General features: G+C 35.9%; 1 protein-coding gene across 2 annotated transcripts in view; it reads right to left on the reverse strand.

Annotated features, from left to right (window-relative positions):
- UBE2K (ubiquitin conjugating enzyme E2 K) overlaps positions 1–15,789 on the reverse strand; it is a 79,606-nt gene that overhangs the window by 9,669 nt on the left and 54,148 nt on the right. For both annotated transcript variants that reach the window (XM_060148314.1, XM_060148315.1), the window contains one exon: positions 13,970–14,052. In XM_060148314.1, coding sequence (XP_060004297.1) covers positions 13,970–14,052 — 83 coding nt within the window. The remainder of the gene's footprint in view (positions 1–13,969; positions 14,053–15,789) is intronic.

The raw sequence follows: 15,789 nt of genomic DNA on the forward strand, positions 1-15,789 counted from the left end.
TATCTGTTCTTCTGCCTGTTATTCTGCTATTGATTCCTTCTAATGTAGTTTTCATTTCAGTTACTGTATTGTTCATTTCTGTTTGTTTGTTCTTTAATTCTTCTAGGTCTTTGTTAAACATTTCTTGCATCTTCTCGATCTTTGCCTCCATTCTTTATGAGGTCCTGGATCATCTTCACTCTCATTACTCTGAATTCTTTTTCTGGAATTGCCTATCTCCACTTCATTTAGTTGTTTTTCTGGGGTTTTATCTTGTTCCTTCATCTGGTACAAAGTCCTCTGCCTTTTCATTTTGTGTATCTTTTTGTGAATGTGGTTTTCCTTCCACAGGCTGCAGAATTGTAGTTCTTCTTGCTTCTGCTAAATGTTAAAGATTACTAAAGAACATGCCCATTTTCACCACACAAATTAGATAATTCTAAACCAGTCTTTTTGAACTGGATTCCTCATTTTAACCACAGAACAGAGAAAATTACTAAGTATTTTCTCAATTTCCCCAAGGATAGTATATAAATAGTACCATCCTGGATGCTTAGGAAAAAACTTAATTTATTATCAGCAACAAATGTCTTAAGGAATGCGCCTTCTGCAACCGGTAGCAGCAACATCACTTGGGAACTTCTACAAAATGAAAATTCTTAGCCCTGTCCCAGACCTACTGAATCAGAAACTCTGGGGTGGCTTAACAGATACTCCAAGTGATTCTGATGCAAACTAATTTTTGAGAAATACTACTTCAGTGCATTACAGCTTAAAGCGAATTGAGAAAGGCTGTTCTAAACCAATATAATTAAACCAGTATCACAAACATGTCTATATTTTATCTACTAGAGAAAAATTACAATACAAATGGTTCTTAATCTAAAATGCTATCAGAATTGTCATTTATATTAAATTCCAGAAAATGCAAACTAATCTATAGTGACAGCAGATCAGTGGTTGCTGGGGAATGGGGGAGCAGAAAGGGTGGGAAGGAGCAATTATAAAGGGACACTCACTAGGAAACTTTTGTCTATGTTGGTTATGTTCGCTATCTTGATTTGTGATAGCTTCATGGAGGTATCTGTGCATTTATCAAATTGTGCATTTTTAATGTGTACAGTTTAAGATAAATCACACCTCAAAAAGCATTTTTTAAAGTTGTGTTTAAAAAACAAAGCTATCAGAATAAAAAATTTTATTGATCAACTCATCCTTTTAGAGAAGCTACAGAAATAGGAAAAACTTTGGTTATGATGTTTTAAAATTAGGTGAAATGCTAAACTAGCATTGAAAAGAAAAGAAAATTTTAAAAACTTTTTAAACCACTACACATAGTTATATGAAATGGAAATTTTTTTTTTTTTGGCTGCACTGCACGGCACATGGGATCTTAGTTCCCCAACCAGGGATCAAACCTGCGCCCCCTGGATTGGAAACATGGAGTCTTAACCACTGGACTGCCAAGGCAGTCCTGTGTAATGGAAATTTCTAATTCTGAAACAGGGCTGGGAAAATAGAAATTATTTTTCTAGACTAAATTTCTAAATTTCCTAAGAGTGTGCACAACTTATTTTCAACCAGAAGTTTTAAAATCTTTAGAATGGACAATATTCTTTTAAGACAGTAATCAAAACATAAAATTCCAAATTTAGTCCTTAAATGTTAATTCTTGTTCTACCATTCATTATCACTATTAACAAGATGAAATCTTTCTTACTTACTTACTCTAACTTCATTTTATATTTGGGTAATTGTATAGAGAATGTTTAAAGGCACATGCACATCAAGAGCTGCCCAGATATATCACCTTGAAGCTGACTTAAACCACTCAAAAAAGGACAAAAGTACAAAATATCACAGAAATAGGATATACAAAGCCGGCTACTCTAATATCCCAGTGGAATTAAGCATCCTGATTTAGAAATCTGTTTTTTTTTTTGGCCACACCAGCAGCACGGATCGAACCCGTGCCCCCTGCATTGGGACCACTGGGCCACAAGGGAAGTTCCGCAATTTAGAAATCTATAAAAATACTTTAAACAAAATATTAAGTTATAAAATGTTTAATTGATCCCACATGATGCGTGGCATGGCCAAGAGAATAAATAAATAAAATAAAATTATTTCAAGGAAATGTATCTGAATATGGAAGAAAAATCTTCAAAGAGTATTTAATTGTATATACTAAAACAACTATTAAACTCAATAATTTTAATTTACAATAAAAACAAATATGTTTACAACTCAACAAGGCAATAAACATTATTCTTTACAACTTAATGAGCTCTACTATTTACGATAGCCAGAATATGGAAGCAACCTAAGTGTCCATCGACAGATGAATGGATAAAGATGTGGTACATATACACAATGGAATATTACTCAGCCATGAAAAGAAATGAAATTGAGTTATCTGTAGTGAAGTGGATGGACCTAGAGTCTGTCATACAGAGTGAAGTAAGTCAGAAAGAGAAAAACAAATACTGTATGCTAACACATATATATGGAATCTTAAAAAAAAAAAAACCACGGTTCTAAAGAACCTAGGGGCAGGACAGGCATAAAAACGCAGACGTAGAGAATGGACTTGAGGACACTGGGAGGGGGAAGTGTAAGCTGGGACAAAGTGAGAGAGTGGGATGGACATATATAAACTACCAAATGTAAAATAGATAGCTAGGGCCCTGAATCAAGATGGCGGAATAGAAGGACGTGCTCTCCCTCTTGTGAGAACACCAGAACCACAACTAGCTGCTTGACAATAATCGACAGGAAGACATGGGAATTCATGTCTACCCCACATCTAAAGACAAAGGAAAAGCCACAAAGAGACGGTAGGAGGGGCGCAAGCACAGTAAAATCAAATCCCATAACTGCTGGGTGGGTGACTCACAGACTGGAGAACACTTATACCACAGAAGTCCACCCACTGGAGTGAAGGTTCTGAGCCCCAAAGCTGGGGTTCCGGCAACAGGAGGAGGAATTCCTAGAGAATCAGACTTTGAAGGCTAGTAGAATTTAATTGCAGGACTTTGACAGGACCGGGGGAAACGGAGACTCCACGCTTGGAGGGCACACACAAAGTACTGTGTGCATCGGGACCCAGGGGAAGGAGCAGTGACCCCAGGGGATACTGAACCAGACCTACCTGCTAGTGCTGAAGAGTCTCCTACAGAGGCCGGGGTGGGGGGGGGAGGGTGGTGGCTGTGGTTCACCGAGGGGACAAGGACACTGGCAGCATAAGTTCTGGGAAGCACTCCTTGGCCTGAGCCCTCCCAGAGTCCACCATTAGCCCCACCAAAGAGCCCAGGTAGGCTCCAGTGTTGGGTTGCCTCAGGCCAAACACCAACAGGGAAGGAACCCAGCCGCACCCATCAGCAGTCAAGCAGATTAAACTTTTACTGAGCTCTGCCCAGCAGAGCAACAGTCAGCTCTACCAACCAACAGTCCCTCCCATCAGGAAACTTGCACAAGCCTCTTAGACAGCCTCATTCACCAGAGGGCAGACAGCAGAAGCAAGAAGAACTACAATCCTGCAGCCTGTGGAACAAAAACCACATTCACAGAAAGATAGACAAGATGAAAAGGCAGAGGGCTATGTACCAGATGAAGGAACAAGATAAAAACCCAGAAAAACAACTAAATGAAGTGGAGATAGGCAACCTTCCAGAAAGAGAATTCAGAATAATGATAGTGAAGATCATACAGGACATCAGAAAAAGAATGGAGGCAAAGATCGAGAAGATGCAAGAAATGTTTAACAAAGACCTAGAAGAATTAAAGAACAAACAAACAGAGATGAACAATAAAATAACTGAAATGAAAACTACACTAGAAGGAATCAATAGCAGAATAACAGGCAGAAGAACGGATAAGTGACCTGGAAAACAGAATGATGGAATTCACTGCTGCGGAACAGAATAAAGAAAAAAGAATGAAAAGAAATGAAGACAGCCTAAGAGATCTCAGGGACAACATTAAACACAACAACATTCGCATTATAGGGGTCCCAGAAGGAGAAAAGAGAGAGAAAGGACCAGAGAAAATATCTGAAGAGATTATAGTCGAAAACTTCCCTAACATAGGAAAGCAAATACCCAGCCAAGTCCAGGAAGCACAGAGAGTCCCATACAGGATAAACCAAAGGAGAAACACGCCAAGACACATAATAAGCAAACTGGCAAAAATTAAAGACAAAGAAAAATTATTGAAAGCAGCAAGGGAAAAACAACAAATAACATACAAGGGAACTCCCATAAGGTTAACAGCTGATTTCTCAGCAGAAACAATACAAGCCAGAAGGGAGTGGCATGATATACTTAAAGTGATGAAGGGGAAGAACTGACAACCAAGATTACTCTACCCAGCAAGGATGTCGTTCAGATTCGATGGAGAAATCACAAAAGCGTTACAGACAAGCAAAAGCTAAGAGAATTCAGCACTACCAAACCAGCTCTACAACAAATGCTAAAGGAACCTCTCTAAGTGGGAAACACAAGAGAAGAAAAGGACCTACAAAAACGAACCCAAAACAATTAAGAAAATGGTCATAGGAACATGCATATCGATGATTACCTTAAACGTGAATGGATTAAATGCTCCAACCAAAAGACACAGGCTTCCTGAATGGATACAAAAACAAGACCAATATATATGCTGTCTACAAGAGACCCACTTCAGACCTAGGGACACATTCAGACTGAAAGTGAGCTGATGGAAAAAGATATTCCATGCAAATGGAAATCAAAAGAAAGCTGGAGTAGCAATACTCGTATCAGATAAAATAGACTTTAAAATAAAGAATGTTACAAGAGACAAGGAAGGACACTACATAATGATCAAGGGATCAATCCAAGAAGATATAATAATTATAAATATATATAGACCCAACATAGGAGCACCTCAATACATAAGGCAACTGCTAACAGCTACAAAAGAGGAAATCGACAGTAACACAATAATAGTGGGGGACTTTAACACCTCACTTACACCAATGGACACATCATCCAAACAGAAAATTAATACGGAAACAAAAGCTTTAAATGACACAACAGACCAGATAGATTTAATTGATATTTATAGGACATGCCATCCAAGAACAGCAGATTACACTTTCTTCTCAAGTGCGTACGGAACACTCTCCAGAATAGAACACATCTTGGGTCACAAATCAAACTTCAGTAAATTTAAAAAACTGAAATCATACCAACCATCTTTTCGGACCACAATGCTATGAAAGTAGAAATGAATTACAGGGAAAAAAACCATAAAAAAAAAACACAAACACATGGAGGCTAAACAATACGTTACTACATAACCAAGAGATCAGTGAAGACATCAAAATAGGAAATCAGAAATACCTAGAGACAAGTGACAATGAAAACACGACGATCCAAAACCTATAGGATTCAGCAAAAGCAGTTCTAAGAGGGAAGTTTATAGCTATACAAGCCTACCTCAAGAGACAAGAAAAATCTCAAACAATCTAACCTTACACCTAAAGGAACTAGAGAAAGAAGAACAAACAAAACCCAAAGTTAGCAGAAGGAAAGAAATCATAAAGATCAGAGCAGAAATAAATGAAATAGAAACAAAGCAAACAGTAGCAAAGATCAATAAAACTAAAAGCTGTTTCTTTGAGAAGATAAACAAAATTGACAAACCATTAGCCAGACTCATCAAGAAAAAGAGGAAGAGGACTCAAATCAATAAAATTAGAAATGAAAAAGAAGTTACAACAGACACAGCAGAAATACAAAGCATCCTAAAAGACTACTACAAGCAATTCTATGCCAATAAAATGGACAACCTGGAAGAAATAGACAAATTCTTAGAAAGGTATCATCTTCCAAGACTGAACCAGGAAGAAATAGAAAATATGAACAAAACAATCACAAGTAATGAAATTGAAACTGTGATTAAAAATCTTCCAACAAACAAAAGTCCAGGACCAGATGGCTTCACACGTGAATTCTATCAAACATTTAGAGCAGAGTCAACACCCATCCTTCTCAAACTCTTCCAAAACATTGCAGAGGAAGGAACATTCCCAAACTCATTCTATGAGGCCACCATCACCCTGATACCAAAACCAGACAAGGATACTACAAAAAAAGAAAATTACAGAGCAATAGCACTGATGAATACAGATGCAAAAATCCTCAACAAAATACTAGCAAACAGAATCCGACAACACATTAAAAGGATCACACACCATAATCAAGTGGGATTTATCCCAGGGATGCAAGGATTCTTCAATATTCCCAAATCAATCAATGTGATACACCATATTAACAAATTGAAGGAGAAAAATCATATGATCATCTGAATAGATGCAGAAAAAGCTTTTGACAAAATTCAACACCCATTTATGATTAAAAAAAAAACTCTTCAGAAAGTGGGCATAGAGGGAACCTACCTCAACATAATAAAGGCCATATACAATAAACCCACAGCAAACATCATTCTCCTTGGTGAAAAACTGAAAGCATTTCCTCTAAGATCAGGAATAAGACAAGGATGTGCACTCTTACCACCATTATTCAACATAGTTTTGGAAGTCCTAGCCATGGCAATCAGAGAAGAAAAAGAAATAAAAGGAATACAAATTGGAAAAGAAGAAGTAAAGCTGTCACTGTTTGCAGATGACATGATACTATACATAGAGAATCCTAAAGATGCCACCAGAAAACTACTAGAGCTAATCAATGAATCTGGTAAAGTTGCAGGATACAAAATTAATGCACAGAAATCACGTGCATTCCTATACACTAATGATGAAAAATCTGAAAGAGAAATTAAGGAAACACTCCCATTTACCACTGCAGCAAAAAGAATAAAATCCCTAGCAATAAACCTACCTAGGGAGACAAAGACCTGTATGCAGAAAACTATAAGACACTGATGAAAGAAATTAAAGATGATACCAACAGATGGAGAGATATACCATGTTCTTCGATTGGAAGAATCAATATTGTGAAAATGACTATACTACCCAAAGCAATCTACAGATTCAATCCAATCCCTATTAAATTACCAATGGCATTTTTTACGGAACTAGAACAAAAATCTTAAAATCTGTATGGAGGCACAAAAGACCCCGAAGAGCCAAAGCAGTCGAGGGAAAAAAACGGAGCGGTAGGAATCAAACTCCCTGATTTCAGACTATACTACAAAGCTATAGTAATCAAGACAGTATGGTACTGGCACATAAACAGCAACAAAGATCAATGGAACAAGACAGAAAGCCCAGAGATAAACCCACGCACCTATGGTCAACTAATCTATGACAAAGGAGGCAAGGATATACAATGGAGAAAAGACAGTCTCTTCAATAAGTGGTGCTGGGAAAACTGAACAGCTATATGTAAAACAATGAAATTAGAACACTCCCTCACACCATACACAAAAATAAACTCAAAATGGATTCGAGACCTTAACGTAAGACCGGGCACTATCAAATTCTTAGAGAAAAACATAGGAAGAACACTCTTTGACATAAATCACAGTAAGATCCTTTCTGATCCACCTCCTAGAGTAATGGAAATAAAAACAAAAATAAACAAACGGGACCTAATGAAACTTCAAAGCTTTTACACAGCAAAGGAAACCATAAACAAGACCAAAAGACAACCCTCAGAATGGGAGAAAATATTTGCAAACAAACCAACGGACAAAGGATTAATCTCCAAAATATATAAACAGCTCATGCACCTCAATATTAAAAAAAAACAACCCAATCCAAAAATGGGCAGAAGACCTAAACAGACATTTCTCCAAGAAGACCTACAGATGGCCAAGAAGCACATGAAAAGCTGCTCAACATCACTAATTATTAGAGAAATGCAAATGAAAACTACAATGAGGTATCACCTCACACCAGTCTGAATGGGCATCATCAGAAAATCTACAAACAAATGCTGGAGAGGGTGTGGAGAAAAGGGAACCCTCTTGCAATGTTCGTGGGAATGTAAATTGATACAGCCACTATGGAGAACAGTATGGAGGTTCCTTAAAAAACTAAAAATAAGATTACCATATGATCCAGCAATCCCACTACTGGGCATACACCCTAGGACAACCATAATTCAAAAAGACACATGCACCCCAGCGTTCATTGCAGCACTATTTACAATAGCCAGGTCATGGAAGCAACCTAAATGCCCATCGACAGACGAATGAATAAGGAAGATGTGGTACATATATACAATGGAATATTACTCAGTCATAAAAAGGAACGAAATTGGGTCATTTGTTGAGACGTGGGTGGATCTAGAGACTGTCATACAGAGTGAAGTCAGAAAGAGAAAAACAAATATCGTATATTAACGTATGTATGTGGAACCTAGAAAAACAGTACAGATGAACCAGTTTGCAGGGCAGAAGTTGAGACACAGATGTAGAGAACAATCGTATGGACACCAAGGGGGGGGATGCCGCGGAGGGGTGGGGATGGTGGTGTGATGAATTGGGCAATTGGTATTGACATGTATACACTGATATGTATAAAATTGATGACTAAGAAGAACCTGCTGTATAGAAAAATAAAATTAAATTAAAAAATTAAAAAAAAAGAAAAGCATTGGCACAAGGAGAGAAAATAATATTCTTCTTCAAGTAAAAAAAAATTAAAAAAGAAAAAGGAGGAAGCTCCCAATTTCTCCTAACATTATCATTTTTTCTTAATTTGCCAAAAATGTGGGATACATGTATATCTATAACTGATTCAGTTTGCTGTACACCTGAAACACAACATTGTAAATCAACTATACTCCAAGAAATTAAAAATAAATTAATTAAATTAAATAGATAGCTAGTGCAAAGCAGCCACATAGCACAGGGAGATCAGCTCAGTGCTTTGTGACCACCTAGAGGGGTGGGATAGGGAGGGTGGGAGGGAGACGCAAGAGGGAGGAGATATGGGGATATATGTATATATACAGCTACTTCACTGTTATAAAGCAGAAACTAACACACCATTGTGTAAAGAAATTATACTCCAATAAAGATGCTAAAATAAATAAATAAATAAAGCTACTATGATAGGAAAAACAAACAACAACTTAATGAGCTCTCAGAAGAGTGAAGGTGGACCTTTGCCATGCCTTATATATAAAAATTAACTCAACACAGGGAACTATACTCAATATCTTATAATAACTTTTAATGGAAAAGAATCAGAAAAAGAATATATACATATATATGTATAACTGAATCACTTTGCTGTGCACTTGAAACTAACACTACATTGTAAATTAACTATTCTTCAATGTTTAAAAAAATCAGAAAAAAATTAACTCAAAATGGATGAAAGACCTAAACGTAAGACTAATTTTTTGCAGGGGGGCTGCACCGCATGGCTTGTGGGATCTTATTTCCCCAACCAGGGCCCCGGCAGTGAAGGCACTGAGTTCTAACCACTGGACCTCTTGGGAATTCCCAAGACTAAACTTATTATAAAACTCTTAGTAGAAAACATAGGGTGAAAGGTCCACGACGCAGCAGTTGGCCATGATTTCTTGGATATCAAAGGACAGGCAAAAGCACAGGCAACAAAAGAAAAAAATAGAGAAACTGGTCTATAACTACATCAAAATTAAAAACTCCTGTGCATAGAAAAAGAAAAATTTTTTTAAATCTTCCTAGGCAGAGAATACAGTCAATAGAGTGAAAGTCAATAGAGGAAAAGAATAGAATACAGTCACAGAATGGGGAGAAAATATTTACAAATCATAGATCTGACAAGGGAGTTAATACCTGAAATATATAAAGAACTCCTTCAACTCAACAACAAAAAACAAACCTGACCAAGAAAGGACTTAAACAAGCATTTCTCCAAAGATGATATACCAGTAGCCGATAAGCACATGAAAAGATGCTTAACATCACTAATCATTAGGAAAATGTAAATGAAACAATGAGATACCATCTCACATCCATTAAGACAGCTACTGTCAAAAAAACAGAAAATAACGGTGGCAAGGATGTGGAGTAATTGGAATCCTGTGCACTGTTGGTGGGAATGCAAAGGGACAGTTTATTCTCAAAACTGAAGGAAAAATCTAGAGCTGTAACTTTAGATTCAATTCGTAACAATCTCAATGAGCAAAGTTTTAAGTCTTCTGTATGCTTGAAAACTTTCATAATAAATGCAAGGGAGGTATTCATAAACCATTAAGAATTAATTAGCTAAAAAGAAGCCTAAATGAAAAGTTTTTAAAAGCTGAACACAAGACCAATGGCAAAAATGACAACGTTTTCATAATTAGCTGTAATAAAATTAACATTAAAACAAAACTTATTCTTTTGACCGTAAATACTATAGAAACTATAACATCTTTGATGGTATAAAGAAATGTGTACACTTTTTGTTCTACATAAATTTTAAAACCTAAACTTGGTAATGTGAAAAAATACACAAACAAAAATAAAACTTTCTATTCCATTTATTTTGCTTTTCACAAACTGATTAAATTCATACTACATTAATATTTTTAGCATTTAATGTGTAAAATTAGCATAAATCTATTAAAAACAAATCCTAAAAGGCAAACAGAAGTATGAAATTTCAAAATGTGTTAGCTAATTTTAATTAATCAGTGGATAAAAATAAGTGAGTACTTTATAAATCTATCTTCAGTAAATTAATTTTGCTCAGATCTCAAAAATCAATAAGCACAGTTAATATGGCTAATATTCATTCATATGGATAGGTGGGGCCTTTAATATGTAGAGTAAGCAGCAAATTGTGTGTATTGTTGACTAACTTGTCTGTTAAGGATCTTCCAGAAAATCATTAATAATCTATGTTCATTATTGAATGCTACTTAAAAATAACGGCAGCTTTTTTGTTATATTTTTTTGTTAAGGTATAATCAGAGTAAAATGCTTGACAGCTAGATGAATTTTTATATATGTATACACCCGTGGTAACCACCAGCTAGATCAAAATACGTAGTACTTCCAGCACTCAGAAAGCCTCACTCTTGCCCCTGTTATTCACGACCCTACCTACCCACCACTGTCCTAGTTTCTATCACCCAAAATTAGCTTTGACTCATGTTGAATTTCATAAAATGAAATCATACAGTATGTACTCCTTTGTGTCTGGTTGTTGCCACTCCACATGTCTATGAGAATCATCCATGTTGTTTGTGTCAACATGCCTTTTTTTTTTTAACTGCTATGTAGTGTTCCACTGCATGATTATAGCATTATATATCCATTCTCTTGTTTACAGACATTTGGGTGACTTGCAGTTTGAATAAATCTGCTATGAATATTCTTGTACAAGTCTTTTGGTGGACATATGCACTCATTTCTCTCGGATTTCTCTTGGATATATACCTAGGAGTAGAACTGCTGTGCCAATAGTGAAGGTGTATACTTATTTAGCTTTGGCAGATACTGCTGGTTGAGTGGCTGAACCACATTCTTACCAGCAATGCATGAGAACCATTTGCAAGTGTGTAGTGGCACCTAATTGCGATTCGAATTTGCATTTCCTTGATGACTAATGGTGCTGAGCGCAGCTTATCAACCATACAGATATTCTCTTAATGCCCGTTTGTGTCTTTTGGAAGAGCAGTATCAATGAGTGCAATTTTTATGTGTTGTCATTTTCTTCCCCAGGTAAACAGACACCTTTAGTCATAAGAGGTGTCGCAGAAAAACATAATATGGTTTCCACACAGGGTAAGTTACAAAGTTAAGAAATAACCCATACTAACGTAAGTTGTTAAATATTAAAGGTAAATCACCATCCACATGTATTAATAAAGACCAAGGTTAACAAACTGTTTTCTAAGATAACTGTTCCAAATTAGCCTAAACATTGACATTTAGATATCCACTGAATGTCAATTTACTTCAATAAAGGGGGGGATATCCACTGAATGTCAATTTACTTCAATAAAGGGGGGGGCTGACAAACCCACGGATATCCAATCTCACCTATTTTATCTGATGTCTCTGATATCTTTTAGTATTTCAATGATATAGATATGAAAAGACTAAATTCAGCTATTTGACCTGCCTTAGGAAATGGGAATAGCTGATAAAAAGTGTTCTGATACAAAATTTCAAGTTCTCTATATACACCATAATCTTTCAACTATTTATAGGAAGATAATCAGAAGTGGTAGTACTGCTGGTTTAACTCTGAGCAAAAAGAGAAGACAGTGGAAAATTTTAGTGTGGAGTTTTGTTTTCAAAGGGATGGAGGTTTCATTCTGTCTGCTGAGAATAGCCTGAGTAAAGTCAGAAGCAGAAGAACAGGCTACTGTAACCGTCCAGGCAAGAGGCAATGCAACTTTGGACCAAGGTAGTAGTAATGAACTGCTGCTAAAATGTTGGCGGTTTCAACAAGAGGATTTGCAGATTTCTCTGGTATAAAGGTACCAGAGAAAGAAGAAAGAAGAAACAAGAATCACGATGAAGTTTTGGCCTTAGCAACTGCAAGGATGTAGCTGCCAAAACTTACATGGGGAAGAAGTAAATTTTGGGCTGGGGAAATAGTTCAGTTTCCAACATGTTTAAGTTTGAGATGTCCATTACATATTCAAGTATAGATGTTAAACAGGCAGCAGGACATGAGTCTAGAGTTCAGAAAATGTGAGTTGCAAGTATATAAACGGTGAAGTTATGAAATCAGATGAGCTCACCAAGGAAATGAGTATACATTGGAAAAAAGCAGACTTAGCCCTGAGGTATTCTCATGTACAAAGCTCCAGGAGATGAGGGAGGAACTAGTTGAGAAGTCTAGGAGTGGGAAAAGGAAGGGGAGAACAGAAGAACTGATGTCCTAGAAACCAAGTGAAAAAAAGGACAATGTCTCTAATACTGCAAATTTTCATTAATATCACTGAACAACAGAGCTATAAGGGGTCTTCGAGATGACTTTATAGATAAAAACATGGAGGCACAGAAATTCAATAAATTATGAAAAGTCACAAATCAAAAGAATGACAGAAGATAAAGTTAGGTCTAGTCCACAATGTTCAATGTTTAACAGTATGGAATACAGATCAAGAAACTGGATCCCAAGAGATGATCTACTGAGGGAGAGGCTTTACTCAGGTGTGCTATTAGAATGGAAAAACAAAACAAAACCAGCAACTCTTGTCTGTTTATCCAATTACTAAATATACCAAGTGACCCATATGCTAAATGCTGTCATCCTGTTTCAGCTTATTCAGGTTCATTTCTTTCCCTTTCTTAACAAATCAAACACATAACTTATTGTTTTCTTCCACCCCAATGTCTTTTTATATCTCGTCTTGGTTGTTCAATCCATACTGTTAGAATATGCCAGGCTCTAATCTAAGAGAAATACATAAAACAACTCATTTACTCTTCTCAACAGCCCTATGAAATAGGTATTAACCCCCAATTTTTTCCAATAAGGAAACGAAGGCAAAAGACCAGGTAATTTACTCAAGACCACAAAAATGAGTAAATTGCAGAGCCACGATTTTAACCTAGTGGTTAAACACTATACTGCCAAGATAAAATCATACAAAACATGTGAAAGCACTGTACAAATGACGATACCACCTACAAAGGTACTTCTTGGAATCTTAGAACCTTAATCGCACTCAATTAATACGTTTTAACGTTTTCGTTGTCTACGTTCCATCCAAGTCAGAGCTGATTACTACAATACTTAAATTATTTTAGTCTTTCACAAATATCTTTCTGAGATAGCAAAAAATCAAATTTACCAAAGCGACAAATAAAATCCAAGATTTTTCAAGATGGAAAGCTAGCATCTGACATTACCTAATAAATCACTATTTAAATATAGATTCCAATTTCAACTGTAACATATTTTCTCTTATGTACTTAAGAGACTTCATCTAGTTTTAAAATTATTGCCAAATAAAAGTATAATATATGCTTATGTTTTGAGGCAAGTACACATTTAACACTCTAAACAGTCTTAGAATTCATATGAGAGAGGGCTGAAGGTGAATTCAAAATCTCTTACCATTGATCTTTCAGGATATCCAAACAAATAGCCCCTGTGACGGAACTAATATTAGGATGCCATATTTTAGTGATAAACCGGACCTAGAATATAAAGCACATTTGAGTTTTAAAGTACAGAAGTAAAACATATATAGTTTAAGTAGAACTATAAGAAAATGAAATCCTCGAGCTAAAAAAAATGCTCATACTTACATCATTTTGCCTAAGTGAAGGGAAGGGTGTAGGAGACAAAGCATTCAGTGAGCCAAATGCTATCAATGACATACATTCTTTTTAAACCTTTTAATAAATGCTCAAAGAAACCCAACAATTAACTAGGTGTTTATAAATTACCTAGCATAGTGTTAGATGCTATGAGAAATTTAACATGGACTAAGATCCATTCAGGTAGATAAAGTAGTACAGAAAATCAAAATATAGATAGTAAATGGCAATTTTTCTAGAGTGAAGGGTGTAGAATAGGTTTGAAGGAAAAAGTAAGCAAAATCAGTACATGGAAACACAAGTAGAAAGTGACTATAAGATTACTCCTGATTTTTTTGTAGCACTTTTTTTCTTAAATACTTTAAAAAAATTTTTGACAAATATTTAAAGGCCTACTATTATTTGCCAGGCACTGAGGCTCAGAGTTTAAGAAATTTACCCAATATCAAGTAAGTAGTTTACAAAAGAAGATACAAACTCACACAATCTAATTTCAGATTCTGAGTGTACTTATTTAAGCATGAAAGAATAAGAAATCAACGATGTGAAAATGCTAACTCTATCACATCACCTTGAAATGAAATCTACTTCATCAGCTCTTACTTATGAGCTTTTGGAGGAGGAACAGGAGGAGGAGGAGGATTATACCTGACACATATATATGATAGTCATCTAGGTCAAAATTCTTTAACATTTAACAGATTAATTACTATGAACCAAGCTATGTTCTAGTACCTTGCAAAAATTAACTCATCAATATATGCTGTGATGAACTGGGAGATTGGGATTGACATTATACACTAATATGTATAAAATGGATAACTAATAAGAACCCACTGTATAAAAAAATAAAATTCAAAAAATATATATGCTCCAAATGTAAGCTATTTATGAAAAGAAGCTAAAAGAATTATCATGCTTCCACTTCTCTCCCTGTGACTTGTCTATACTATCTGTTCTTAATTCCTCACATATTCACTCACTAACTTACAAGCCATCTGAAAAAGCACTTCCATTCACCAATGACTTCAAAACACTTAAAACTAATGGAGACTTTCCACTCCTTGATCCTTTTTAATTCTTAAAATAACCTTACTGCTTTCAATGATATCTACTTCTTTCCATCCACAGAACACCATGTCTTTAAAGGAGACTATCATTCTTCACCTGGGTTACTGAACAGTTTTTGACTTTACTGCCTTCAGTTTTCTTCCCTCCAATCCATTCTCCACACTGAAACCAGAGAGCCCTTTAAAACAAACCTGATTCATGTCACTACTCTACTTAAGGCCCTTTAACGACTTCTCATTCCGTTTATGTAAGCCCACACTGTTAAACTGATTCTAGCCTCGCTCTCAAATCTCACATCTACCCTACATTCAATACAAGTGCTCAACAAGTCATATTTTTAAAAAAAAAAATTTTTTTTTTGGACTCAGGGTCTTCATACATTTCTTCTTTCAATAACACACCTTGATATCCTCTTCTCCTGGCTAACTCCTACTTATCATTTAAGTTTCAGCTTCCATAATCACTTCTTCCTGACCTGTCCTATAGCACCCTGTACTTTCTCCTGTGTCACAGTACTTGATCACACTTCTATCATCTCTTTCT

The sequence above is a fragment of the Lagenorhynchus albirostris genome, chromosome 4 (assembly GCF_949774975.1).
Source record: "Lagenorhynchus albirostris chromosome 4, mLagAlb1.1, whole genome shotgun sequence".
Classification (NCBI taxonomy): domain Eukaryota; kingdom Metazoa; phylum Chordata; class Mammalia; order Artiodactyla; family Delphinidae; genus Lagenorhynchus; species Lagenorhynchus albirostris.